Source organism: Oncorhynchus nerka, linkage group LG19 (assembly GCF_034236695.1).
Source record: "Oncorhynchus nerka isolate Pitt River linkage group LG19, Oner_Uvic_2.0, whole genome shotgun sequence".
NCBI classification, from domain to species: Eukaryota; Metazoa; Chordata; class Actinopteri; order Salmoniformes; family Salmonidae; genus Oncorhynchus; species Oncorhynchus nerka.
Window position 1 is genome coordinate 44488116 of NC_088414.1, and position 27397 is coordinate 44515512.

General features: G+C 44.2%; 1 protein-coding gene and 2 long non-coding RNA genes across 3 annotated transcripts in view; all 3 read left to right on the top strand.

The window, feature by feature from the left end:
* The window catches only part of synj1 (synaptojanin 1), a 109697-nt gene extending 98705 nt beyond the window's left edge, over positions 1 to 10992 (top strand). Inside the window, 5 exon segments of the mRNA XM_065004970.1 lie at positions 708 to 745; positions 1416 to 1593; positions 3815 to 4407; positions 10082 to 10685; positions 10688 to 10992. Of these exon segments, the coding sequence (XP_064861042.1) occupies positions 708 to 745; positions 1416 to 1593; positions 3815 to 4407; positions 10082 to 10685; positions 10688 to 10908 (1634 nt within the window). The 3' untranslated portion in view covers positions 10909 to 10992.
* A 191-nt stretch (positions 10993 to 11183) lies between these two features.
* Positions 11184 to 13552, top strand: LOC135562512 (uncharacterized). The gene is made up of 2 exons (XR_010460038.1): positions 11184 to 11513; positions 11557 to 13552. It is a non-coding gene; the product is annotated as an uncharacterized LOC135562512 (long non-coding RNA).
* Positions 13553 to 13923: 371 nt separating this feature from the next.
* LOC135562511 (uncharacterized) lies at positions 13924 to 14679 on the top strand. Its single transcript, XR_010460037.1, has 2 exons — positions 13924 to 14557; positions 14597 to 14679. It is a non-coding gene; the product is annotated as an uncharacterized LOC135562511 (long non-coding RNA).
* The last annotated feature ends 12718 nt before the right edge of the window (positions 14680 to 27397 follow it).

Sequence of the window (27397 nt, forward strand, 5' to 3'; positions counted from 1 at the left end):
AATAAAATAAAAAAAATATGAAAGAAAAGCAGTGGAACTGGCTTCGAGGTCCAGATTTGAAAATGTCTCGTTTGTATCTCTTTGTTGAAACATCATCTTGTTGTTTGGTTAGCGAATCAGAATCACCTTTGTTTACAGAGTTTCATTTACAGGGACCTGGGGTGTATTCATTGTACCGATTCTGTTGCAAAAACGTTTCTTAACAAAAGCGAACTGAACAAGGAAGGTATATTTTTTTGTCCAATAGAAACTCTTGTTTTAAAGTTGCAACGGGAATGTTTTGCAACTGTTTGGCTAATGATTACATACATACATGGGGAAGTGGTGCCGACACCAGAAGTTTACAGACAGAAGATAGATAAATGATTTACACATTATCTCCACACATGTTGCTATGCTAGTGAGTCCTTATCATAATAGCGTAAGATAAGAAATAAGTGTTTAATCCCCAAGGGGAAATTGGTTTGTAAATCATCAGCACGTACACACAGTCACACAAAAAATTACAATTTAAAAAAAAGTTGTAAAAATAACATGTTATGAAAACATGTTTAAAAAAACCATCAAAAGTTCCCTGCATACTGCTTCAGTCATGTCATTGACAGAAATCCAATAGTGGGCATTTTACCATTTGTGATGAAACCACAGTGAATGGACACCTTTAGCCATTGGTTGTTCTGGTTGTCAATCATATGTCTCTGTTCCAGGTCGTGTCCAATCAGGTCCTGGAGGCCTGCCCAGACCGGTGAGTGTTAAAGATCAATACGTCTGTCCAAGCAGATTGAATACGCTCTGAAGATACCACGTTTAGATGGACTATGAACTTCTCTTTCTGTCTCTACCGGTCTTTCTCTCCCAATCTCTCTCTCTCTCTCTCTCTCCCAATCTCTATCTCTCTCTCTCTCTCTCCCAATCTCTCTCTCTCTCTCTCCCAATCTCTCTCTCTCCCAATCTCTCTCTCTCTCCCAATCTCTCTCTCTCTCTCTCCCAATCTCTCTCTCTCCCAATCTCTCTCTCAATCTCTCTCTCTCTCTCTCCCAATCTCTCTCTCTCAATCTCTCTCTCTCTCTCTCTCTCTCTCTCTCTCTCTCTCAATCTCTCTCTCTCTCTCCCAATCTCCCCTCTCTCTCTCTCTCCCAATCTCCCTCTCTCTCTCTCTCCCAATCTCTCTCTCTCTCTCCTAATCTCTCTCTCTCTCTCCCAATCTCTCTCTCTCTCTCCCAATCTCTCTCTCTCTCTCTCCCAATATCTCCCTCTCTCTCTCTCTCTCCCAATCTCTCTCTCTCTCTCTCCCAATCTCTCTCTCTCGCAATCTCTCTCTCTCTCTCTCTTCCTTCTCTCTCTCTCTCTTCCTTCTCTCTCTCTCTCTTCCTTCTCCCTCTCCCCACATCCTTTATTTCTCTCTCTCCCTCCAGAACATGCCTCAGAGGGCTGGGGTGATCAGTGTGACCCCCCAGGCGCGTCCTGCCCACCCAGGTGCTCCCAGACCCACCCCAGAGGCACCGGGGGCTCCACGGCCCACCCCAGACACTCACCCTGGAGCTCCCAGACCTGGCCCTGACGCCCAGCCTAAACCCACAGACCTGCCCCTGGGTGAGACGCAGCCTGGAGCCCTCACACTATCAACCACACCTGGCTTCAAATAGTATTTGAGACGCAGCCTGGAGCCCTCACACTATCAACCACACCTGGCTTCAAATAGTATTTGAGACGCAGCCTGGAGCCCTCACACTATCAACCACACCTGGCTTCAAATAGTATTTGAGACGCAGCCTGGAGCCCTCACACTATCAACCACACCTGGCTTCAAATAGTATTTGTTTTTTATTTTAAATCTTCCTAGACTGTGATTTGAGAAGTCCAGATGTCACACTGTAAACCAGCGTTCCCGCAAACTCGGTCCTGGGGACCCTCATCAACTCGCCATCAAGATTTGATTATTTAAATCATCTGTTTAGGGCAACAACAACAACAACAACAACAACAAACATATGTACTCCCCATGCTGTTCCCAGAGGTTAACCAGGAAACATATGTACTCCCCATGCTGTTCCCAGAGGTTAACCAGGAAACATATGTACTCCCCATGCTGTTCCCAGAGGTTAACCAGGAAACATATGTACTCCCCATGCTGTTCCCAGAGGTTAACCAGGAAACATATGTAACCAGGAAACTCCCCATGCTGTTCCCAGAGGTTAACCAGGAAACATATGTACTCCCCATGCTGTTCCCAGAGGTTAACCAGGAAACATATGTACTCCCCATGCTGTTCCCAGAGGTTAACCAGGAAACATATGTACTCCCCATGCTGTTCCCAGAGGTTAACCAGGAAACATATGTACTCCCCATGCTGTTCCCAGAGGTTAACCAGGAAACATATGTACTCCCCATGCTGTTCCCAGAGGTTAACCAGGAAACATATGTACTCCCCATGCTGTTCCCAGAGGTTAACCAGGAAACATATGTACTCCCCATGCTGTTCCCAGAGGTTAACCAGGAAACATATGTACTCCCCATGCTGTTCCCAGAGGTTAACCAGGAAACATATGTACTCCCCATGCTGTTCCCAGAGGTTAACCAGGAAACATATGTACTCCCCATGCTGTTCCCAGAGGTTAACCAGGAAACATATGTACTCCCCATGCTGTTCCCAGGGGTTAACCAGGAAACATATGTACTCCCCATGCTGTTCCCAGGGGTTAACCAGGAAACATATGTACTCCCATGCTGTTCCCAGGGTTAACCAGGAAACATATGTACTCCCCATGCTGTTCCCAGAGGTTAACCAGGAAACATATGTACTCCCCATGCTGTTCCCAGAGGTTAACCAGGAAACATATGTACTCCCCATGCTGTTCCCAGAAACAGGAAACATATGTACTCCCCATGCTGTTCCCAGAGGTTAACCAGGAAACATATGTACTCCCCATGCTGTTCCCAGAGGTTAACCAGGAAACATATGTACTCCCCATGCTGTTCCCAGAGGTTAACCAGGAAACATATGTACTCCCCATGCTGTTCCCAGAGGTTAACCAGGAAACATATGTACTCCCCATGCTGTTCCCAGGGGTTAACCAGGAAACATATGTACTCCCCATGCTGTTCCCAGAGGTTGTAAACTCTGTTTAAAGGGGTAATCTGACTTGGACGAGCTATTCATTCTTCATGAAGAATATTTATATTTTATCTTTATTTAACTAGGCAAGTCAGTTAAGAACAAATTCTTATTTTCAATGACGGCCTAGGAACAGTGGGTTAACTGCCCTGTTCAGGGGGCAGAACGACAGATTTGTACCTTGTCAGCTCGGGGATATGAACTTGCAACCTTTCGGTTACTCGTCCAACGCTCTAACCACTAGGCTCTAAACCACTAGGCTCTAAACCACTAGGCTCTAAACCACTAGGCTCTAACCACTAGGCTCTAAACCACTAGGCTCTAAACCACTAGGCTCTAAACCACTAGCCTCTAAACCACTAGGCTCTAACCACTAGGCTCTAAACCACTAGGCTCTAAACCACTAGGCTCTAAACCACTAGGCTCTAAACCACTAGCCTCTAAACCACTAGGCTCTAACCACTAGGCTCTAAACCACTAGGCTCTAAACCACTAGGCTCTAAACCACTAGGCTCTAAACCACTAGGCTCTAAACCACTAGGCTCTAAACCACTAGGCTCTAAACCACTAGGCTCTAAACCACTAGGCTCTAAACCACTAGGCTCTAAACCACTAGGCTCTAAACCACTAGGCTCTAAACCACTAGGCTGATGTGAAGACTGTCTCTCTGTCTAAGTCTTCTGTAACATTGTCTTGCAGGCCCCCCTCCTTCCGGACCCCCTCCAGTGAGACATGTCCCCTCCCCGATGCAGCCAACAATGCAGCCCCAGTCTGCCTCTCCATCCCAGGCTCCCATGCAGGCTCCCATGCAGGCTCCCATGCAGGCCCAGTCTGCCTCTCCAGCCCAGCCACCCATGCAGGCTCCCATGCAGGCCCAGTCTGCCTCTCCAGCCCAGCCACCCATGCAGGCTCCCATGCAGGCCCAGTCTGCCTCTCCAGCCCAGCCACCCATGCAGGCTCCCATGCAGGCCCAGTCTGCCTCTCCAGCCCAGCCTCCCATGCAGGCTCCCATGCAACCAACCATGCAACCAACCATGGCTGCCCCAATGCAGCCAACCATGCAGGCTCCCATGCAGCCCCAGTTTGCCCCTCCAGCCCAACCACCCATGCAGGCTCCCATGCAGGCCCAAATGGCTGCTCCAATGCTGCCCACACAGGCCGGAGCAGGGCTAGGGGCTACCGGGGCTGTGGCCCCCCAGGGGCTGTCCTCCCCCAAGCCCCCTCCCCGCTCCCGTTCCTCTCATGTCCTGCCCCCTGAGACCACCACTACAGAGAATGCCCCTGCAACCCAGGTTAGTACCAACCAACACTCTGTATACAGTTACCATGACAACATAGAGATTAATACCAACACTCTGTATACAGTTACCATGACAACACATATGTTAATACCAACACTGTATACAGTTACCATGACAGCATACATGTTAATACCAACACTCTGTATACAGTTACCATGACAACATAGAGATTAATACCAACACTCTGTATACAGTTACCATGACTACATAATGGTTAATATCAACACTCTGTATATAGTTACCATGACAACATAGAGGTTAATACCAACACTCTGTATATAGTTACCATGACAACATAGAGGTTAATACCAACTCTCTGTATATAGTTACCATGACAACATAGAGGTTAATACCAACACTCTGTATATAGTTACCATGACAACATAGAGGTTAATACCAACACTCTGTATATAGTTACCATGACAACATAGAGGTTAATACCAACTCTCTGTATATAGTTACCATGACAACATATAGGTTAATACCAACACTCTGTATATAGTTACCATGACAACATAGAGGTTAATACCAACCAACACTGCAATATGTCACTTTTTGGGCGATCCGACAAAATTCACATAGAAATGTGAGTAATAGATCTGTCATTCTCATTGAAAACCAGTCTAAGAAGTGGTAGATCTGTTCTACAGTGGCTTGAAAAAGTTCAAAGAAAAGACTGTTTGTTTGTCTGTTGTTGTGACTTGGCTGAAGATCAAATCAAATGTATTTATAAAGCCCTTCTTAGATCAGCTGATATCACAAAGTGCTGTATAGAAACCCAGCCTAAAACCCCCAAAAAGCAAGCAATGCAGCTGTAGAAGCACGGTGGCTAGGAAAAACTCCCTAGAAAGGCCAGAACCTAGGAAGAACCCTAGAGAGGAACCAGGCTATAGGGAAACATCCCTAGAAAGGCCAGAACCTAGGAAGAAACCTAGAGAGGAACCAGGCTATAGGGAAACCTCCCTAGAAAGGCCAGAACCTAGGAAGAAATCTAGAGAGGAACCAGGCTATAGGGAAACCTCCCTAGAAAGGCCAGAACCTAGGAAGAAACCTAGAGAGGAACCAGGCTATAGGGAAACATCCCTAGAAAGGCCAGAACCTAGGAAGCAACCTAGAGAGGAACCAGGCTATAGGGAAACCTCCCTAGAAAGGCAAGAACCTAGGAAGAAACCTAGAGAGGAACCAGGCTATGAGGGAAACCTCCCTAGAAAGGCCAGAACCTAGGAAGAAACCTAGAGAGGAACCAGGCTATAGGGAAACCTCCCTAGAAAGGCCAGAACCTAGGAAGAAACCTAGAGAGGAACCAGGCTATAGGGAAACCTCCCTAGAAAGGCCAGAACCTAGGAAGAAACCTAGAGAGGAACCAGGCTATAGGGAAATCTCCCTAGAAAGGCCAGAACCTAGGAAGAAACCTAGAGAGGAACCAGGCTATGAGGGAAAACTCCCTAGAAAGGCCAGAACCTAGGAAGAAACCTAGAGAGGAACCAGGCTATGAGGGAAACCTCCCTAGAAAGGCCAGAACCTAGGAAGAAACCTAGAGAGGAACCAGGCTATGAGGGAAACCTCCCTAGAAAGGCCAGAACCTAGGAAGAAACCTAGAGAGAAACCAGGCTATAGGGAAACCTCCCTAGAAAGGCCAGAACCTAGGAAGAAACCTAGAGAGGAACCAGGCTATGAGGGAAAACTCCCTAGAAAGGCCAGAACCTAGGAAGAAACCTAGAGAGGAACCAGGCTATGAGGGAAACCTCCCTAGAAAGGCCAGAACCTAGGAAGAAACCTAGAGAGGAACCAGGCTATGAGGGAAACCTCCCTAGAAAGGCCAGAACCTAGGAAGAAACCTAGAGAGGAACCAGGCTATGAGGAAACCTCCCTAGAAAGGCCAGAACCTAGGAAGAAACCTAGAGAGGAACCAGGCTATAGGGAAACCTCCCTAGAAAGGCCAGAACCTAGGAAGAAACCTAGAGAGGAACCAGGCTATAGGGAAACCTCCCTAGAAAGGCCAGAACCTAGGAAGAAACCTAGAGAGGAACCAGGCTATAGGGAAACCTCCCTAGAAAGGCCAGAACCTAGGAAGAAACCTAGAGAGGAACCAGGCTATGAGGGAAAACTCCCTAGAAAGGCCAGAACCTAGGAAGAAACCTAGAGAGGAACCAGGCTATGAGGGAAACCTCCCTAGAAAGGCCAGAACCTAGGAAGAAACCTAGAGAGGAACCAGGCTATGAGGGAAACCTCCCTAGAAAGGCCAGAACCTAGGAAGAAACCTAGAGAGGAACCAGGCTATGAGGAAACCTCCCTAGAAAGGCCAGAACCTAGGAAGAAACCTAGAGAGGAACCAGGCTATAGGGAAACCTCCCTAGAAAGGCCAGAACCTAGGAAGAAACCTAGAGAGGAACCAGGCTATAGGGAAACCTCCGTTGTACGTGCGCTATTTCTCTGCTTCCTGTTCCTAAGTTTTGTTTTTGCGTTTATTTACTTACTGTTTTGTACCCCAGCTACAAACAGCTGAAAATATCATATTTTTTGGCTTTTGGAAAGATATTTCACAGCGGCTTAGATGATACAATGATTCTCTACACGATTCTCTACATGATCATGATTCTCTACATGATTCTCTACATGATCATGATTCTCTACAGGATTCTCTACACGATTCTCTACACGATTCTCTACATGATCATGATTCTCTACATGATTCTCTACACTACACATAACTTGTTTTGTCACAAACGGACATTAGGAGGTTTCTACATATTGCACCTTTTAAATTAGAATGTAATGACTCCAATCTAGTCGTTGTATAAATATTCAGCTCCTTTGTTAAAGGCCTTGATTAGTTCAGAAGTAAAACTAGGCTTAACAAATAATAACATAATAAGCTATATGGACTCACTCTGTGTGGATAAATATGCGTTGACATTATGTTTTTTATTGACTACCCCTTCACCCCGTCCCCCAAACATTCAACATCTGTAAGGTCCCTCAGTCAAGTATTGAATTTCAAGCACAGATTAAAGTACAAAGACCAGAGAGCTTTTTGAAAGCCTCATAAAGAAGGGCAGTGATTGGTGGATGGGTAACAATAACAAATCAGAAGTTAATAATGATGCTGTGGATGATGTATTAAAACCACCCAGACGCATCACAGGTAGAGTCGTCCTTCTGAACTGAGCTGCCGGAGAGGAAGGAAACTGCTTTAGGGGGGTTACCGTGAGGCCGTTGGTGATTTTAAAACAGCTACAGAGTTTTATGGCTGTGATGGGAGAGAACTGGAGGATGGATCAACATCATTGTAGTAACTCCACATTAATGACAGAGTGAAAAAGAAGAATGCAAATATTCCTAAACATTCAACAAGGCACTAAAGTAATACTGCAACAAAACACGGCCAAGGAAGACACTTTTTGGCCTAAATTCAAACCCTTATGCAGATCCGAGTAACTGCTTCCTTTAATGCACCTTTCAGTAGGACAATAACCTAAAATAAAAAGGCCAAATATATATTCATTCATTAAAAAAATTAATACAAAATCTTCCAATTTGACATTTAGAATATTTTGTTTACATCGTTGACAAAAATAATGACGATTTAATCTCTTTTAATCCCGCTTTGTAACACAATAAAATGTGGATAAAGGAGATGTCTAGTTTGTTAGCTACTGTATGTCATGGTATAATGTTACAGGAACACATGAGATGAGGGAAATAACAAGTAGATGGTACATGCACAAAACAATTGGCTACTCTTTATCTCTCTCTGTCTTTATCTCTCTGTCTTTATCTCTCTGTCTTTATCTCTCTGTCTTTATCTCTCTGTCTTTATCTCTCTCTGTCTTTATCTCTCTCTGTCTTTATCTCTCTCTGTCTTTCTCTCTCTCTGTCTTTCTCTCTCTCTGTCTTTCTCTCTCTCTGTCTTTATCTCTCTGTGTCTTTATCTCTCTGTGTCTTTATCTCTCTGTGTCTTTATCTCTCTGTGTCTTTATCTCTCTCTGTCTTTATCTCTCTGTCTTTCTCTCTCTCTGTCTTTCTCTCTCTCTGTCTTTCTCTCTCTCTGTCTTTATCTCTCTCTGTCTTTATCTCTCTCTGTCTTTATCTCTCTCTCTGTCCCTTACACAGCTTTGCTACAGTTATATAGGTGTGTAAGTGTTCTTCTCTCTCCATCTCTCTCTCCCTCTCTCCAAGCCGGAGCAGCCCTCTGGGTGACAGGTATACCATTGCCTCCTCTATATTAAACTCCTCCTTGTTTCTCTCCATAGCACCTCTGTCACTGAGTCCAGTGTATGACCCAAGTCTCAAATCACACCCTAATCCCTAGATGGTACACTACTTTGGACCCTAATCCTTAGTACACTACTTTGGACATTTATCCCTAGATAGTACACTACTTTGGGCCTTTATCTCTTGTCTAAAGTAGTGTACTAACTAGGGAATAGGGTGTGATTTGAGTCTCCCTACTCCCATACATTAGTCACCTGTTTCATGTTTTAGTTGATTTCTGCCTTGATCCATCTGTAGGTGTTTATTTGATCGTGTCTCCTAGCCCATCACAAGTCTAATAACAGTGGGTTTTTAATGTTCATCAACTGGTAAAAAGGGTTGTGGTTGTTGTTTAAACTGTTGTTGTTGTTGTTGTTTTTTTTACGTGGCCAGCATGACAATCCACACATCTGACCTTAAAAATAACGAATAATAATAATAATGTTTTGTCAGTTCAGTCCAGTTCAATCAATGCATGTCGGCCACGTCTAGCCTGGTAATCTACCCCCGAATTTGTGTTGACCTTCCTTCAACGCATCGACGTTCCTTTACATATGTCGGCCACGTCTAGCCTGGTAATCTACCCCCGAATTTGTGTTGACCTTCCTTCAACGCATCGACGTTCCTTTACATATGTCGGCCACGTCTAGCCTGGTAATCTACCCCCGAATTTGTGTTGACCTTCCTTCAACGCATCGACGTTCCTTTACATATGTCGGCCACGTCTAGCCTGGTAATCTACCACCCGAATTTGTGTTGACCTTCCTTCAACGCATCGACGTTCCTTTACATATGTCGGCCACGTCTAGCCTGGTAATCTACCCCCGAATTTGTGTTGACCTTCCTTCAACGCATCGACGTTCCTTTACATATGTCGGCCACGTCTAGCCTGGTAATCTACCCACGAATTTGTGTTGACCTTCCTTCAACGCATCGACGTTCCTTTACATATGTCGGCCACGTCTAGCCTGGTAATCTACCCCCGAATTTGTGTTGGCCTTCCTTCAACACATCGATGTTCCTTTACATATACGTGGTCCTGCCTTTGATCAACACGTTGAAATGGACCACTTCCTGTGTTGACATGGAATGACTTCCTGATGTATCGTGTTTTATATGTAATGTGTCGTCCAATGGCAATGCAGCCAACGGTCACCTGGTCAGTCCTTTCACTGGTTAGGTATACTAGTACTTTGTGTGGAATATAGTAGCTGGTTAAGTGTAGTCGTGGGTTATTAAAGTAGACTTGTTGCATGTTATAACAAGAGAGCTCTTACTGCTGAAACATCACTCTACGATTACATTCCATTTACTTATTTCCTCATTACATCAAAATAAACTGCCATTGGCTCAGCTTTTTCCCAACCTTGGCTCTGATTTGGTGACTCCGGTGTCATTTTCTCCCCTCTAGATCAATGGAGTGAATGGAATCCAAAGAGAAGCACAATGGAAGCCCGAACCCTTTGACACACTCACCTCTGACCTCTCCGCCTCTTGGCTCAACACCCAATCACTGACCAGGAACTCCTCCTTACACTCAGCTCCTACCCTCCCTTCATCCCTCCACTCCACCCCTCTGTCCACCCTGCAGGGCTTCGGCGACTCCTCTTCCTCCACCCTCCCCACTTCCCTCACCCGGTCTCTCCTCCCCCCTCCCCCGGTCCCATCTCGAAGTAGGTCCCAGGAGGCCCTGCAGCGGGGCTCTCCCAACACCTTCCTGAGTGATCCGGTCCCGGCCCGGCCCAACAGCACCAACCCCTTCACTGGTCCTCTGGTGCAGCAGGGTCAGAGGCGCTCCCTGACACCTGACTTCCTTGCCCAGCAGAAGGCCTCAAGGCCTGGTCTCAACAGGACCATGTCTGCCTTCACCCAGCCCCTCGCCCCTACCCCAGCCTCACTTCTCTCCCCTACCCCAGCCCCGTTCCCAGCTTTTGCCCCCAACATGACGCCAGGGGCACCTGCACCCCCTCCATCACTCCACCGGACAATGTCCCTGCTTGGCCCATCGATGACCCCCTCATCCCTGCTCCAGCGCTCCCTCTCCTGACTGCTCCCTCTCTCCCTGCCCCTATGCTCCCCCTGGCTCTTCCTCTCTCGCCCTCTTCTTCCAGCCCCTGCCCTCCCCCTGTCTCCTCCCTCCTCTACCCCTGCCCTCCCCCTGTCTCCTCCCTCCTCCACCCCTACCCCCTGTCGTCCCGCCCCCAGCCCCTCCTCCCCCTCGGGCCCAGCTGTGGGTGACCTTCGATGATGATTCAGTCCTCCCCGTCCCAGCCAAGGCTCCACCAGCAGCCCCAACTGCTTCCACCTCCCCCCCATCTCTCACCCAGACTCAGTTTTCCTGCTCTGGTTTCGACTCTGACCCACACTGGGCCACTGGCTCCACCACCTTGACCTCCACATTCCTCTCCCGGCCCCCTCCGATCCCAGCCAGGATGGTCCCAGGCAGCAGCCAGCCCCCGCTCCCAGCCCGAGCCACAAACAACCTCCCTTTCCCCAAGGACTTCACTGAGAGATAGGAGTGACCCATGGTCCACCACAGAGGAAACGTGTCCTATGTAGGACAGGGCAGACCTATCTAGAGGAGTGTAGATCTATGGTAAATGTGAATGTGTGTATGGTTTGTAAAAAGAGTCAGGTATTTAACCCATTTAGACTAAACTCCTCCCACTCATGAATATTCATGTACCACTGCTGTTCCAGAACATCTTTGTTGCAGATGTTGTTAACACATCACATGTCATTATGTTTCTCCTGGTCTTGTTTATTTCGTTATGGCAGGAGACATGTTCCTGGGTCTATATCAGGGCTGTCCAACCCTGTTCCTGGAGATAAACCTCCTGTAGGTTTTAACTCCAACCCTGTTCCTGGAGAGAAACCCTCCTGTAGGTTTTAACTCCAACCCTGTTCCTGGAGATAAACCTCCTGTAGGTTTTAACTCCAACCCTGTTCCTGGAGAGATAAACCTCCTGTAGGTTTTAACTCCAACCCTGTTCCTGGAGATAAACCTCCTGTAGGTTTTAACTCCAACCCTGTTCCTGAAGAGAAACCCTCCTGTAGGTTTTAACTCCAACCCCAGTTGTAACCAACCTGATTCAGATTTTCAACCAGCTAATTATTAGAATCAGGGTTGGAGTTAAAACCTACAGGAGGTTTATCTCTCCAGGAACAGGGTTGGAGTTAAAACCTACAGGAGAGTTTCTCTCCAGGAACAGGGTTGGAGTTAAAACCTACAGGAGGTTTATCTCTCCAGGAACAGGGTTAGAGTTAAAACCTACAGGAGAGTTTCTCTCCAGGAACAGGGTTGGAGTTAAAACCTACAGGAGGGTATCTCTCCAGGAAGAGGGTTGGAGTTAAAACCTACAGGAGGGTCTCTCCAGGAACAGGGTTGGACAGCCCTGGGTCTATATAGTTAATGTCAATGTATATCAATATATATATATATATCTATCTATGCGCTCAAATGGTGTCAGCTCCTGTGTAATATTGAACATGTCTACCTACGGCCATACAGTTAGATTGTCACCGAGATTCTTATTCCATATGATCAGCATTCTAGGATATGACCACATTCTCTACACTCAGCAGTGTGTCATGTTCACTGTTATGACACGGTAGAGCTACAGTCACATACACATCCATCGTTATACTAGGCTGCATGTAAGCAGCAGTAGCCTAGTCCCTGTCATTCAAACAGAAACACAGTTTCCACTCCTCACTGCTTATTCAGTATAGGGTGGAGTGCACTGCAGGAGCCAACATGGAACCCAGTTTCTACTCCTCACTGCTTATTCAGTATAGGGTGGAGTGCACTGCAGGAGCCAAAATGGAACCCAGTTTCTACTCCTCACTGCTTATTCAGTATAGGGTGAGTGCACTGCAGGAGCCAAAATGGAACCCAGTTTCTACTCCTCACTGCTTATTCAGTATAGGGTGAGTGCACTGCAGGAGCCAAAATGGAACCCAGTTTCTACTCCTCACTGCTTATTCAGTATAGGGTGAGTGCACTGCAGGAGCCAAAATGGAACCCAGTTTCTACTCCTCACTGCTTATTCAGTATAGGGTGAGTGCACTGCAGGAGCCAAAATGGAACCCAGTTTCTACTCCTCACTGCTTATTCAGTATAGGGTGGAGTGCACTGCAGGAGCCAAAATGGCCAACTGTCATGTCACTCAGCATTGATCAGAAATCACCTTGCTCTACAGATTTTCTAGCCTGTTATACAACGTCTTCATGCGCCTCTATATCTGTACAGTACAACACCTATTTTATCTGTCATGAATGTACATTGCACAGGTTGTTGGTGTCGTTGTCTCCTTGAGACCACAAATGATGGTTTCTCTGTCTCTCTCTCTCTTCCCTGCCATCAGCATCTGTGTTTTGGGCTGTTGTGCTGAAGCTCAACGTGTTCTTTAGCCACATATCAACCTGTATACATTGTGTTTCTGTATATTTTCAGAGAGCAGGCTAGTCTCCGAGACGTGTGGGTATTCACGGTATAACAGATATGCACTAAAGACTTCTATATTAAGTCGACCAGATTCTCGTGAGAGATTCTCGTGAAAAGCATTAACGTTTTGGCGAGCGTGACGGATTGAGAAAGAGGAGAGACTGTTTTGACAGATGACTTGGGCTTAAACCTGCTTCCTCCTACTCCTCTGTATCTCGTGTGTGTGTGTGTGTGTGTGGAGCTGTATACTGTACGTATCCCAGTGTATATATATATATTCCTCATTGATTTGATCCAACGCTTGGACCTGTACTACTGTATAGTAATATGAATGTGGTGTTCTTCTGTACTATCGGGATCCTTCTTATATATCTGATCTCCAACAATCCCGTTTTGCTTTCTTGTTGTGTGTCGCTTTAAAAAAAACAACATGGATTTTGCTTTTGAACTTAATTTTACTCGCAGAGATGGTACCTACCTACTTATTTTTTATTTCAAAAGAGAAGGTTATTTCTAATCTATTTATTATTGAAACAGTGGTGAGAAAGTACTGTGCTGTGTTTGAGGTGTGTTGTTGTCTGTCGTGGGTGGGTGGGTGGGTGGGTGGGTGGGTGGGTGGGTGGGTGGGTGGGTGGGTGGGTGGGTGGGTGGGTTGGTTGGTGGGTGGGTGGGTGGGTGGGTGGGTTGGTTGGTGGGTGGGTGGGGTGGGTGGGTGGGGTGGGTGGGTTGGTTGGTGGGTGGGTGGGTGGGTGGGTGGGTGGGTGGGTGGGTGGGTTGGTTGGTGGGTGGGTGGGTGAGGGGGTTGGTTGTGCGTGCTGCTCTGTGTGTACAGTGTTGTGTGTGTGTGTGGGGGGGAGGGTGGTATTGTCAGCATTTTTCTCCTGAGGGTCTTAAATACCACAGTAACATATGTCACGTACTCTCACAGATTTAGAGACCAACGGCCACCCTAACACACAGGCCAACGGCCACCCTAACACACAGGCCAACGGCCACCCTAACACACCACCCTAACACACAGGCCCACGGCCACCCTAACACACAGACCCACGGCCACCCTAACACACAGGCCAACGGCCACCCTAACACACAGGCCCACAGGCCACCCTAACACACAGGCCACCCTAACACACAGGCCCACGGCCACCCTAACACACAGGCCACCCTAACACACAGGCCAACGGCCACCCTAACACACAGGCCCACGGCCACCCTAACACACAGACCCACGGCCACCCTAACACACAGGCCCACGGCCACCCTAACACACAGACCCACGGCCACCCTAACACACAGACCCACGGCCACCCTAACACACAGGCCCACGGCCACCCTAACACACAGACCCACGGCCACCCTAACACACAGGCCAACGGCCACCCTAACACACAGGCCCACGGCCACCCTAACACACAGGCCAACGGCCACCCTAACACACAGGCCCACGGCCACAGGCCACACGGCCACCCTAACACACAGACCCACGGCCACCCTAACACACAGACCCACGGCCACCCTAACACACAGGCCCACGGCCACCCTAACACACAGGCCCACGGCCACCCTAACACACCACCCTAACACACAGGCCAACCCCAGAAGGACTTGTAGGCACCTCCCCCTTTCAATGTTTATAATACAAAACCATACAACAACAACAAAAAATCCTATTTTTAAGAGAGAAACAAATCATTGGAGATTTACACAAAGAAGAAGGAAAACAGAAGGGGTAGAGAATAACAAAAGGAAATGAACATACAAAGCAGATATCTAATAGTCAGATGCATCCTCCTCACACTACATGCTAGTGTCATTGAGCCAATCAGAGTTAACTTCCTGTTGATGAGGTGTGGTGGTATCAACATCAGTGATGTGTCAGTGTTCTACTCCGTATTCCGTTGTTGTCCTGCTACTATCTACGTTGGTCTTTCTCTTAAAAACACACTGCGGGGAGCCAACATGGAACCCAGTTTCCACTCCTCACTGCTTATTCAGTATAGGGTGAGTGCACTGCAGGAGCCAAAATGGAACCCAGTTTCTACTCCTCACTGCTTATTCAGTATAGGGTGAGTGCACTGCAGGAGCCAAAATGGAACCTTATTCAGTTTCTACTCCTCACTGCTTATTCAGTATAGGGTGAGTGCACTGCAGGAGCCAAAATGGAACCCAGTTTCTACTCCTCACTGCTTATTCAGTATAGGGTGCCAAAAGAACCCAGTTTCTACTCCTCACTGCTTATTCAGGAGCCAAAATGGAACCCAGTTTCTACTCCTCACTGCTTATTCAGTATAGGGTGAGTGCACTGCAGGAGCCAAAATGGAACCCAGTTTCTACTCCTCACTGCTTATTCAGTATAGGGTGAGTGCACTGCAGGAGCCAAAATGGAACCCAGTTTCTACTCCTCACTGCTTATTCAGTATAGGGTGAGTGCACTGCAGGAGCCAAAATGGACGACGCTGCTCTAGTGTTTTACACCAGTGTCTCCAACAATGGCTCTGACATGTAAATGGTTAGTTGGTGAAAGGGACATATTGTGATTAGCTAGAAGAGGAGAGGTTTTTTCCCTCTCAAGAAAACTGTTGGATGATGATGTTATTTTCCCCCAAAACTCTGTTAAAAATGGTTGTGCTCCACCACCAGTGTAGTGGAGAGGGTATGGGAGTTAGGGTTGCAAAGTCTGGTAGCTTTCCCGAAGTCTCCAGCTTTTCCAGAAATCCTGGTTGAAAGACTCAGGAGTGAGTTAACAGGAAATGCGGAATCCTCCGACCCGTGATTTCTGAAAAATCTTGGAATTTGGGAAAAGTTGCATCAATTTTGCAACCCTACTTAGGGTGTGGACCCAGAGGTTCAGAGTCTAGGGTCTAAGGTCCAGTTTCCCAGACACAGACGAACCCTTGTTCTGGATTTTATTTTTATTTTATTTTTTAAAACCTATTCGATGGTGAATCTCCGTAGTAGTTTCTAAATCCTGGATTAGACTTAATCTTTTGTCCAGGAAACCAGTCCTAAAGGAACCAGCTAACTGATGCTTCTCTGTTGTTGCTTTAATCCATGGAAACAAATACCTGTGTTCTTCCAAAAATCTCTGGATTTGAAACGTCACTCCTAAAACACACCAAGGCAGTAAAGTAGCATTATCAACACTTCTACCACGTCCCTGTCATTGGTCGCCGGAGGAAGACGATAGAACCACCTTAAATGCATTTTCTTGTTATGCTTTTATCAGTGGTGTGCAGTATAGCCAATGGCAATTAATAATTCTAGGAGGCTAGCTAACGCTTAACGTCATGTTCTGTTCAAGATGATATTTTATAGGAAACAAAAGTGACTATTTTTTGGTGTGAGGTTGGTGTACCTTTATAACTACCTGTATAACCTGTGGTCTAGAGTCATCTGTGTTGTTGATCATATTCTATATAAAGAAAAATGAAAACTGCAATTCATATATTTAGTAGCTAAGGTTCCATCGTTTAAGTGCACAGCTAAAACTGCACATTTATGTATAAAGCAATGTGTGTTGTATGTATAATAAATGTCTATTGACCTGAATGCTGTTGACTGTACTGAACTCGTGTTGACGATAACTTGTTTGTGTGTCATATTTACACGGCTATGTAACTACTCATCTTTGTCACAATACACATCCTTCTTCTGGTTTAGCCTTGAACATGACTCTGTTCCATTACATTGGGGCTCCCGAGTGGCTCAGCCGGGTCTAAGGCACTGCATCTCAGTGTAAGAGGTGTCACTACAGTCCCTGGTTCGTATCCAGGCTGTATCACATCCGGCCGTGATTGGGAGTCCCATAGGGCATTTTGGCCCAGCGTCGTCCGGGTTTGGCCGTCCATTGTAAATAAGAATTTGTTTTTAACTGTCTTGTCTAGTTACATAAAGGTCCAATACATAAAATAGAAAATAAATTAAGAGCCCAGACATTCGGTCTGAACATCAACATGCATCGCTTGCGGTACGGTTTTGGTGCGTATCTTTCATATCCGTGAGAAATCGTTTTCAGAAAACAAAAAGGTGAAATTACTACACACCTTTTATAGGGTTAGTGTTCCCACACGGCCACAACTCCACGTTGCAGCTCATTGTTTACAGAAGACAGACGGAAGACAGAGTGGACAATCTGTGCTAATTAGCTATCTGAGTCTCCGAACACCCGTCTATAAACGGAAGACAGAGTGGACAATCTGTGCTAATTAGCTATCTGAGTCTCCGAACACCTGTCTATAAACGGAAGACAGAGTGGACATTATGTGCTAATTAGCTATCTGAGTCTAATTAGCTATCTGAACACCTGTCTATAAACGGAAGACAGAGTGGACAATCTGTGCTAATTAGCTGATCTGACCTGTCTCCAGAGTGAACACCCTGTGCTAATAAACGGAAGACAGAGTGGACAATCTGTGCTAATTAGCTATCTCCGAACACCTGTCTATCCGAACACTAATTAGCCGTCTCCGAACACCTGTCTAAACGGAAGACAGAGTGGACAATCTGTGCTAATTAGCTATCTGAGTCTCCGAACACCTGTCTATAAACGGAAGACAGAGTGGACAATCTGTGCTAATTAGCTATCTGAGTCTCCGAACACCTGTCTATAAACGGAAGACAGAGTGGACAATCTGTGCTAATTAGCTATCTGAGTCTCCGAACACCTGTCTATAAACGGAAGACAGAGTGGACAATCTGTGCTAATTAGCTATCTGAGTCTCCGAACACCCGTCTATAAACGGAAGACGGACGCAGTAAACATGTTTTTACTGAAGAATACTCTGTTAACCTGTTAAAACACTGCACATAAGTGTGTATTTTGCATTTGTGAAATGAAAGTTGAGTGATTTATTTTTTCTAGAACCGTACCACAATTGACAATCGATTGACGTTTAGGATGGAGCATTTGGCTGTTTTGGCCAATTCACCTTTAAAAACAGAACATGTTCAAGGTCCTTGGACTAGAAGGAGTAACCAATGATGTATATAAACATTATCATACTCCTCCTGTACACACACAACAGATTGGCTAGTGAAACGCAACATTGGACTAGAAGGAGTAACCAATGATTGGCTAGTGAAACGCAACCTTGACTAGAAGGAGTAACCAATGATTGGCTAGTGAAACGCAACCTTGGACTAGAAGGAGTAACCAATGATTGGCTAGTGAAACGCAACCTTGACTAGAAGGAGTAACCAATGATTGGCTAGTGAAACGCAACCTGGACTAGAAGGAGTAACGTTAGGCTTCTTTATTCTGCTTCTGGACCAAATGCATTTGTGTCAATTGTTATAATAATAAAAAAACAGCACCATCATTGCCAACGTCTGGGTCAAAGGTTAATTGGAGGTTGGGCTGTTTTGAAGAGCGAATGGTGAGTCTGCAAATGTATGATTAATTTGGTAATGTAATGCGCAGTTTTTAAAACCTGTCACTGGTGTTATACAGTTTATAGTATCGGGAAAGGAAATAATATTGATATAATTGATCAAATCACATTATTAAGCAAATGATTTACAATTTTAATTAAGAAGTTTGGTTTGAGCTACTGTGGCCACCATTTATAGATATGCCATCTTGTCATCAGATTTGTCACTGGCGTTACTGTTCCTGCTGTTAACACCGTTGACAATCAAATAATATTGATATAATAGGATCAAATCACATTATCAATAACACTGCTAACTTTTTTATATCACCGTTAAGGTTTTATACTGTTTCAATATTGTAATTTGTAACATAATATGGCTTTCTTTTTAAACAATGGCAACAACTGAAAGCAAAGAAATACGCAGGGATGACCCGGTGAAGAGCAAAGACTCTCCAGACGGCGCAGGGATGCTGCTGAAGAGCAAAGACTCTCCAGACAGCGCAGGGATGCTGACCCGGTGAAGAGCAAAGACTCTCCAGACAGCGCAGGGATGCTGGATGCAAAGACTCCAGACAGCGCAGGGATGCTGACCCGGTGAAGAGCAAAGACTCTCCAGACAGCGCAGGGATGCTGACCCGGTGAAGAGCAAAGACTCTCCAGACAGCGCAGGGATGCTGACCCGGTGAAGAGCAAAGACTCTCCAGACAGCGCAGGGATGCTGACCCGGTGAAGAGCAAAGACTCCAGACAGCGCAGGGATGCTGACCCGGACCGCAGAGCAGCCCACCTTGAAAAAGACTTAAAGGATTTTAGAGTGTAAAAAAAAAAAGAGAGACTGTATGATCTCACAGAAAGAGGAAACAGACAGGAGTGAAAGCAATGGAGGTCATACAGGACAACAAAAACAGAGAGATTTTAAGAGAGAGAGTGTTGACTCCTCCCAGTTTACAGTCAACCCAGTACTTCAAGGTAAGAATTTAAGACATGGGTACTTATTTACAGAGTTACTTAAATGGATAGTTCAGAATACAAAATGGTGTATTGGTTTCTTTATCATGTACGCAGTCTATGGACAAGGTCTAACAGTAGTACATGCTTTGGTTTAGTTTATCTGGCCACTGTTTTTAAGTGCTAACTTTTTAGCATTCGTGACACAACAAGTCAATGAAGTTACGTATCAATTGTTTGAATGAGAAGTGCATGAACTTGCTATACCTTTTTAAGTTAAGCTTACAAAATGTGTGTCGCAATCATTTATGTTTTAACAAACTAGATAGTTATGTTGTTATGCATGACAGAAATAGAGTAGGATCTCCTGTTTGTAACATCTTTTATGTTTTACGCAGTACAGAAAGCCTGAAGAAAACAGCAAAAGTTACAAGAGAAGTTAGACGAGCACAAAAAGACTCCACTACAAATGCAGGGTACAAATAAAGACCCTGAAAGTCCGAAGAACAGAAGGCGGGAAGCACAGCTACATGGCCCACCCTGCCTCTTCACTAATTAAAAACGCTACATGGCCCACCCTGCCTCTTCACCAATTAAAAACGCTACATGGCCCACCCTGCCTCTTCACCAATTAAAAAAAACGCCTCTTCACCAATTAAACGCTACATGGCCCACCCTGCCTCTTCACCAATTAAAAACGCTACATGGCCCACCCTGCCTGCCTCTTCACCAATTAAAAACGCTACATGGCCCACGCCTGGCCCACCCCTCTTCACCATGGCCCACCCTGCCTCTTTAAAAACGCTACATGGCCCACCCTGCCTCTTCACCAATTAAAAACGCTACATGGCCCACCCTGCCTCTTCACCAATTAAAAACGCTACATGGCCCACCCTGCCTCTTCACCAATTAAAAACGCTACATGGCCCACCCTGCCTCTTCACCAATTAAAAAATGGCCCACCCTGCCTCTTCACCAATTAAAAACGCTACATGGCCCACCCTGCCTCTTCACCAATTAAAAACGCTACATGGCCCACCCTGCCTCTTCACCAATTAAAAACGCTACATGGCCCACCCTGCCTCTTCACCAATTAAAAACGCTACATGGCCCACCCTGCCTCTTCACAATAAACATACCGATGATAATTACACAACCCTAATAAACACACTGAGGATAATTACACAACCCTAATAAACACACTGAGGATAATTACACAACCCTACACAACCCTAATAAACACACTGAGGATAATTACACAACCCTACACAACCCTAATAAACACACTGAGGATAATTACACAACCCTAATAAACACACTGAGGATAATTACACAACCCTACACAACCCTAATAAACACACTGAGGATAATTACACAACCCTAATAAACACACTGAGATGATAATTACACAACCCTAATAAACATACTGAGGATAATTACACAACCCTAATAAACATACTGAGGATAATTACACAACCCTAATAAACATACTGAGGATAATTACACAACCCTAATAAACATACTGAGGATAATTACACAACCCTAATAAACACACTGAGGATAATTACACAACCCTAATAAACACACTGAGGATAATTACACAACCCTAATAAACACACTGAGGATAATTACACAACCCTAATAAACACACTGAGGATAATTACACAACCCTAATAAACACACTGAGATGATAATTACACAACCCTAATAAACACACTGAGATGATAACAACCCTAATAAACACACTGAGATGATAATACACAACCCTAATAAACACAGCCTAATGAGATGATAACCCTAATAAACACCCTAATAAACACACCTAATAAACACACTGAGGATAATTACACAACCCTAATAAACACACTGAGGATAATTACACATCACTAAAATGGTCAGCTGACCTCTTGGTCCAACACTTCAAAGACACAACAGATGCAATGTCTTTCTATCAGGAGGTAAAGGACTCTGGCACTCAAATACAGTTGTATTATGTCAGTGAGGAAGAGGAAATTAAAACCCTAATAAACATACTGAGGATAATTCTGGGGAACCCTACACACCTAATAAACACAGGATAATTACTGGGGAACAACCCTAATAAAACACTGAGATGATAAACACAACCCACAGACCCTAATTTCTGGGAACACAACCCTTTAAACATAGAAGATAATTACACAACCTCTGGTAACCAAGTAAAGCACAGAGGGTTTCTGAGGGAACCTCTGATGTAACACAACCCTAAAAGCACAGAGGGTTTCTAAAATGGGGAACCTCTGGTAACCAAGTAAAGCACAGAGGGTTTCTGGGGAACCTCTGGTAACCAAGTAATGTCTTAGAAGGTTTCTGGGAACCTCTGGTAACCAAGTAAAGCACAGAGGGTTTCTAAACCTCTGGTAACAGAGAGGGTTTCTGGGGAACCTCTGGTAACCAAGTAAAGCACAGAGGGTTTCTGGGGAACCTCTGGTAACCAAGTAAAGCAGAGGGTTTCTGGGGAACCTCTGGTAACCAAGTAAAGCACAGAGGGTTTCTGGGGAACCTCTGGTAACCAAGTAAAGCACAGAGGGTTTCTGGGGAACCTCTGGTAACCAAGTAAAACTTAGAAGGTTTCTGGGGAACCTCTGGTAACCAAGTAAAGCACAGAGGGTTTCTGGGGAACCTCTGGTAACCATAAAAGGAACCATGCGAATGAACCAGGAATGCACCAGAAAATAAATCACCCACCCGACGGTGCCGGCTAAATGGCCACAGTCTCACCTCCACATCAAACAGATGTCATCGACCCGGATACCTCAGCTCCACCTCGCCCAGATGTCACTGAGGCTCACCACGGTGGTGCATTGTGAACCATGATGAACCACCATACTGTTATACTGGAGGTTGAAGAACATAACGTCACAGTCATTGTAAATAAGAATGAGTTCTTAACTGACTTGCCTAGTTAAATAAAGGTCAAATAAAAATGTAAAACAAACTTTTCAAACATCAAAAGTGAATTTAGTACACAAACTGTTAGTACTGGAAACAGGCCTATTCCATGAACATGTTTCACTGCACACAATATGTTTATCATTGCTTTTGGGAAAACGTAGTCTTAGTTTTACATTCAATGTTGTTTCTATTGTTCTTGTGTATCTATAGATCTCATAGACAAGTTTTATGTTTGTACGACAACGTTAGGAAATGTTTATAGCTCGAGTGTTGTTGAATGGAGCAAAAGAAAAACAAATATGTCCTACTGATGAGTCAACAAGGTTAATTACGTATGTTCTGAGGGTCTTGACACGTTCCTGAATAATCAAGCAAACAACACCTAAGGGAATGGCATCTAAAACAATTGCAACATCTTTAGGTGTTACTGGGATCTTGTAAAGTAATAAAGATTTCCTTATAATTGTGTAAAATGTACAAGTTGGCTCACTAATAGGATATTATCTAGGAACCAATATTCTAAAAACAATAATATTCACAATAATTGTTTATTTACCAGCTATTGAAATGCTTTGTACAGGACTATTATTTAAAGAATTTGTAAGAAGTTGGGTGATTAATAAAAACAGACACAGTGAGATAGGACAACCTTGCCTAATTCCTCTCTTTAACTCACTTCTAGGTGAGGTGCCATGTTTCAGTTTGATAGAACTGTTACCATTCGTATAGAGAGTCTTAATAGCCTTACAGAAAAACGTGTCTAACTGCTGTGCCTTCAGATTTCGAGAAAAATTAACAACTAATGGAGAATTTTTCACTTCTCAAACCCCAACCTCAGGCTGGTCAGAAATATTTTTGGAGAAAGGAGGAGATAGGAATTCCTTTGACAAATGATTAGAAATAAACATGCAACGCTCCATCAACAGACTGTCGACCAATCGTGTTTTACGGTGTCATGCTACGTCACGCCGTTGCTAAACTAATCGTCACGCAATCCCTTCTCAAAGTCAGTGTGAGTCGAGAAATGTGCCTATTTTCCTCGAAAGTACGTAATGTCACGATTCCAAAGCTATACAATATCACAGATAGAAAGTTGATTGTCTTACATCTTGGAAAATATTTGTAATGTTGTACTTATTGTTGAAGAAGTTCATGCTTATATTGGATTTTTGAGTTTAGCGTCCAATTAACTCACATTCACACCTTGAAGGAGAGCTTTCCTTGTCCCAGAATGGCCCAGAATGATTCAGCGTGGCTCTTCAACGTAACATGAGCAACGTACACAATGGGCGTTAAATACTTATTCCAATAGTTTCCCCATCTCTTCAAAATTATCTTTGTGGTGTTTCGCCAGGGTTCCCGGATGTCTCGCGATACTGCGTTTACAAACGACACCTCTGGTACACTGCTATTTTGTGTCCTTCCTGACGCTACCTTTTCCACAGCGGTAGGTATTTTGTCTACTGTTATAAAGTTAACGCTTATCCATGTCACAATATTAATTTGCCTGTAAAATGTTAGTAATTTGTATGTAGCTAAAAAATAAAAGTTGACGCTCAAGTTGTTTCACAGCTAACGCTAGTTAGTTATCAACAGAGGGAAGTTGGTGTTTAGTTGCTATGGTAACTTAATTTCTGATGGAGCTTGGTAGCTATAACTTTTAGACTAGTCCGCCAGCTGACATAGTTAACGTTACCTACCGGCTCTATAACATCTGTCTAGTTAGCTAGCAACTTAAGGGAAGGGGGTGGGGGGGTATATCTAACCTAATATAATAGTTTAGGATTCACAACTGGCTGGCTAGCTAGTTAGCTAGCTAATACTTTGACATCATTGCAGAGAATGGTGCAGCTGCACGTGAAACGTGGTGACGAAAGCCAGTTCCTGTTCAGCACGTCAGTCGACGTCCCGTTGGAAACCCTGACCCAGCAGGTCACAGCCATCTATAACACCAGGCTCAAAGTAGACAGGATATGCTCAGGTGAGTAACGTTAGTGGGTGTAAGAGGATGTAGCTATAAACCCTGCCTCTGTCTTGTGCCAATTAGTGGTCTTCACGGATCCACCTGTACCCCGAGACTCGATCAGGGCCCAGAATTCTAAATAACCTGTCTGGGTCGGATCTGATATGATTGTAACGGGTATGGGTTGTATAATTTTAACTGGCTTGTCCGGAAGGGCCCCACACAGATCCAGAGAGAGAGACATTGTATCAATCAAATCAAATGTGTTTATAAAGTCCTTCCTTACATCAGCTGATGTCACAAAGTGCTGTACAGAAACCCAGCCTAAAACCCCAAACAGCAAGCAATGCAGGTGTAGAAGCAGGGTGGCTAGGAAAAACTGGACTGGGGACAGCAAGGAGTCATCAGGCCAGGTAGTCCTGAGGCATGGTCCTAGGGCTCAGGTCCTCTGAGAAAGGAGAGAATTAGAGAGAGCACACTTACATTCACACAGGACAATTAACTTTTCTATCTAACATTAGCTAGCTTAACTATCTTCTCCCGGTTTGATGAAGTCAAGACAGGTACTATGTGATCATAGTTGATTATAAATGACCTAGACAGCCATTAGTCTACTATATAGTTGATTATAAATGACCTAGGCAGCTATTAGTCTACTATATAGTTGATTATAAATTACCTAGGCAGCTATTAGTCTACTATATAGTTGATTATAAATGACCTAGGCAGCTATTAGTCTACTACATAGTTGATTATAAATGACCTAAGCAGCTATTAGTCTACTATATAGTTGATTATAAATGACCTAAGCAGCTATTAGTCTACTATATAGTTGATTATAAATGACCTAAGCAGCTATTAGTCTACTATATAGTTGATTATAAATGACCTAAGCAGCTATTAGTCTACTATATAGTTGATTATAAATGACCTAAGCAGCTATTAGTCTACTACATAGTTGATTATAAATGACCTAGGCAGCTATTAGTCTACTATATAGTTGATTATAAATGACCTAAGCAGCTATTAGTCTACTATATAGTTGATTATAAATGACCTAAGCAGCTATTAGTCTACTATATAGTTGATTATAAATGACCTAAGCAGCTATTAGTCTACTATATAGTTGATTATAAATGACCTAAGCAGCTATTAGATTATAAATGACCTAAGCAGCTATTAGTCTACTATATAGTTGATTATAAATGACCTAAGCAGCTATTAGTCTACTACATAGTTGATTATAAATGACCTAGGCAGCTATTAGTCTACTATATAGTTGATTATAAATGACCTAAGCAGCTATTAGTCTACTATATAGTTGATTATAAATGACCTATTAGCATAGTTGATTATTAGTCTACTATATAGTTGATTATAAATGACCTAAGCAGCTATTAGTCTACTATATAGTTGATTATAAATGACCTAAGCAGCTATTAGTCTACTATATAGTTGATTATAAATGACCTAAGCAGCTATTAGTCTACTATATAGTTGATTATAAATGCAGCTATTAGTCTACTATATAGTTGATTATAAATGACCTAAGCAGCTATTAGTCTCTATATAGTTGATTATAAATATAGTTGATTATTATAAATGACCTAAGCTATTAGCTATTAGTTGATTATAAATGACTATATAGTTGATTATAAATGACCTAAGCAGCTATTAGTCTACTATATAGTTGATTATAAATGACCTAAGCAGCTATTAGTCTACTATATAGTTGATTATAAATGACCTAAGCAGCTATTAGTCTACTATATAGTTGATTATAAATGACCTAAGCAGCTATTAGTCTACTATATAGTTGATTATAAAGTTGATTATAAATGATTATAAATGACCAGCTATTAGTCTACTATATAGTTGATTATAAATGACCTAAGCAGCTATTAGTCTACTATATAGTTGATTATAAATGACCTAAGCAGCTATTAGTCTACTATATAGTTGATTATAAATGACCTAAGCAGCTATTAGTCTACTATATAGTTGATTATAAATTACCTAGGCAGCTATTAGTCTACTACATAGTTGATTATAAATGACCTAAGCAGCTATTAGTCTACTACATAGTTGATTATAAATGACCTAGGCAGCTATTAATCTACTATAGTGAGAAGGGCACTTCCGGGTTGGAGCGAGCGGTCGCATCTGCACTCGGTCCGCAGGAGACTCTGCTAGCTAGCCAACAGCTAGCCAACGTCTACCGAACAGAACTTCTGCACTCAACAATCCGGTCGCATTTCGCTTCGCTCCACAGGTAGTATCACATTTTTCATTTCATTTCATTACAGTACAACGGCTTGATTTGTTTGATCGTAGCTAGCTACATAGCTAGCTACATAGCCGTCTTTGTATCAAAGATAATTGTGTAGTCTAGAGCGATTTCCTAGGTTAGCTAGCCAGCTATTGTCGTTCTTTTAACGCAACGTAACGTAATCAACACTGCTAGCTAGCCAGCTAGCCCCGAATAGCAGCACAGTAGAAACTATTACACTCAACGGAACGACTTGATTAGTGTAGTGTCAACAACGCAGCCAATGCCAACTAGCCTACTTAGTCAACAACGCAGCCTCTGCCAGCTAGCCTACTTCAGCAGTACTGTATCATTTTAATCATTTTAGTCAATAAGATTCTTGCTACGTAAGCTTAACTCTCTGAACACTCGTGACGTGTAGTCCACTTGTCATTCCAATCTCCTTTGCATTAGCGTAGCCTCTTGTGTAGCCTGTCAACTATGTGTCTGTCTATCCCTGTTCTCTCCTCTCTGCACAGACCATACAAACGCTCCACACCGCGTGGCCGCGGCCACCCTAATCTGGTGGTCCCAGCGCACGACCCACGTGGAGTTCCAGGTCTCCGGTAGCCTCTGGAACTGCCGATCTGCGGCCAACAAGGCAGAGTTCATCTCCGCCTATGTCTCCCTCCAGTCCCTCGACTTCTTGGCACTGACGGAAACATGGATCACCACAGACAACACTGCTACTCCTACTGCTCTCTCTTCGTCTGCCCACGTGTTCTCGCACACCCGAGAGCTTCTGGTCAGCGGGGT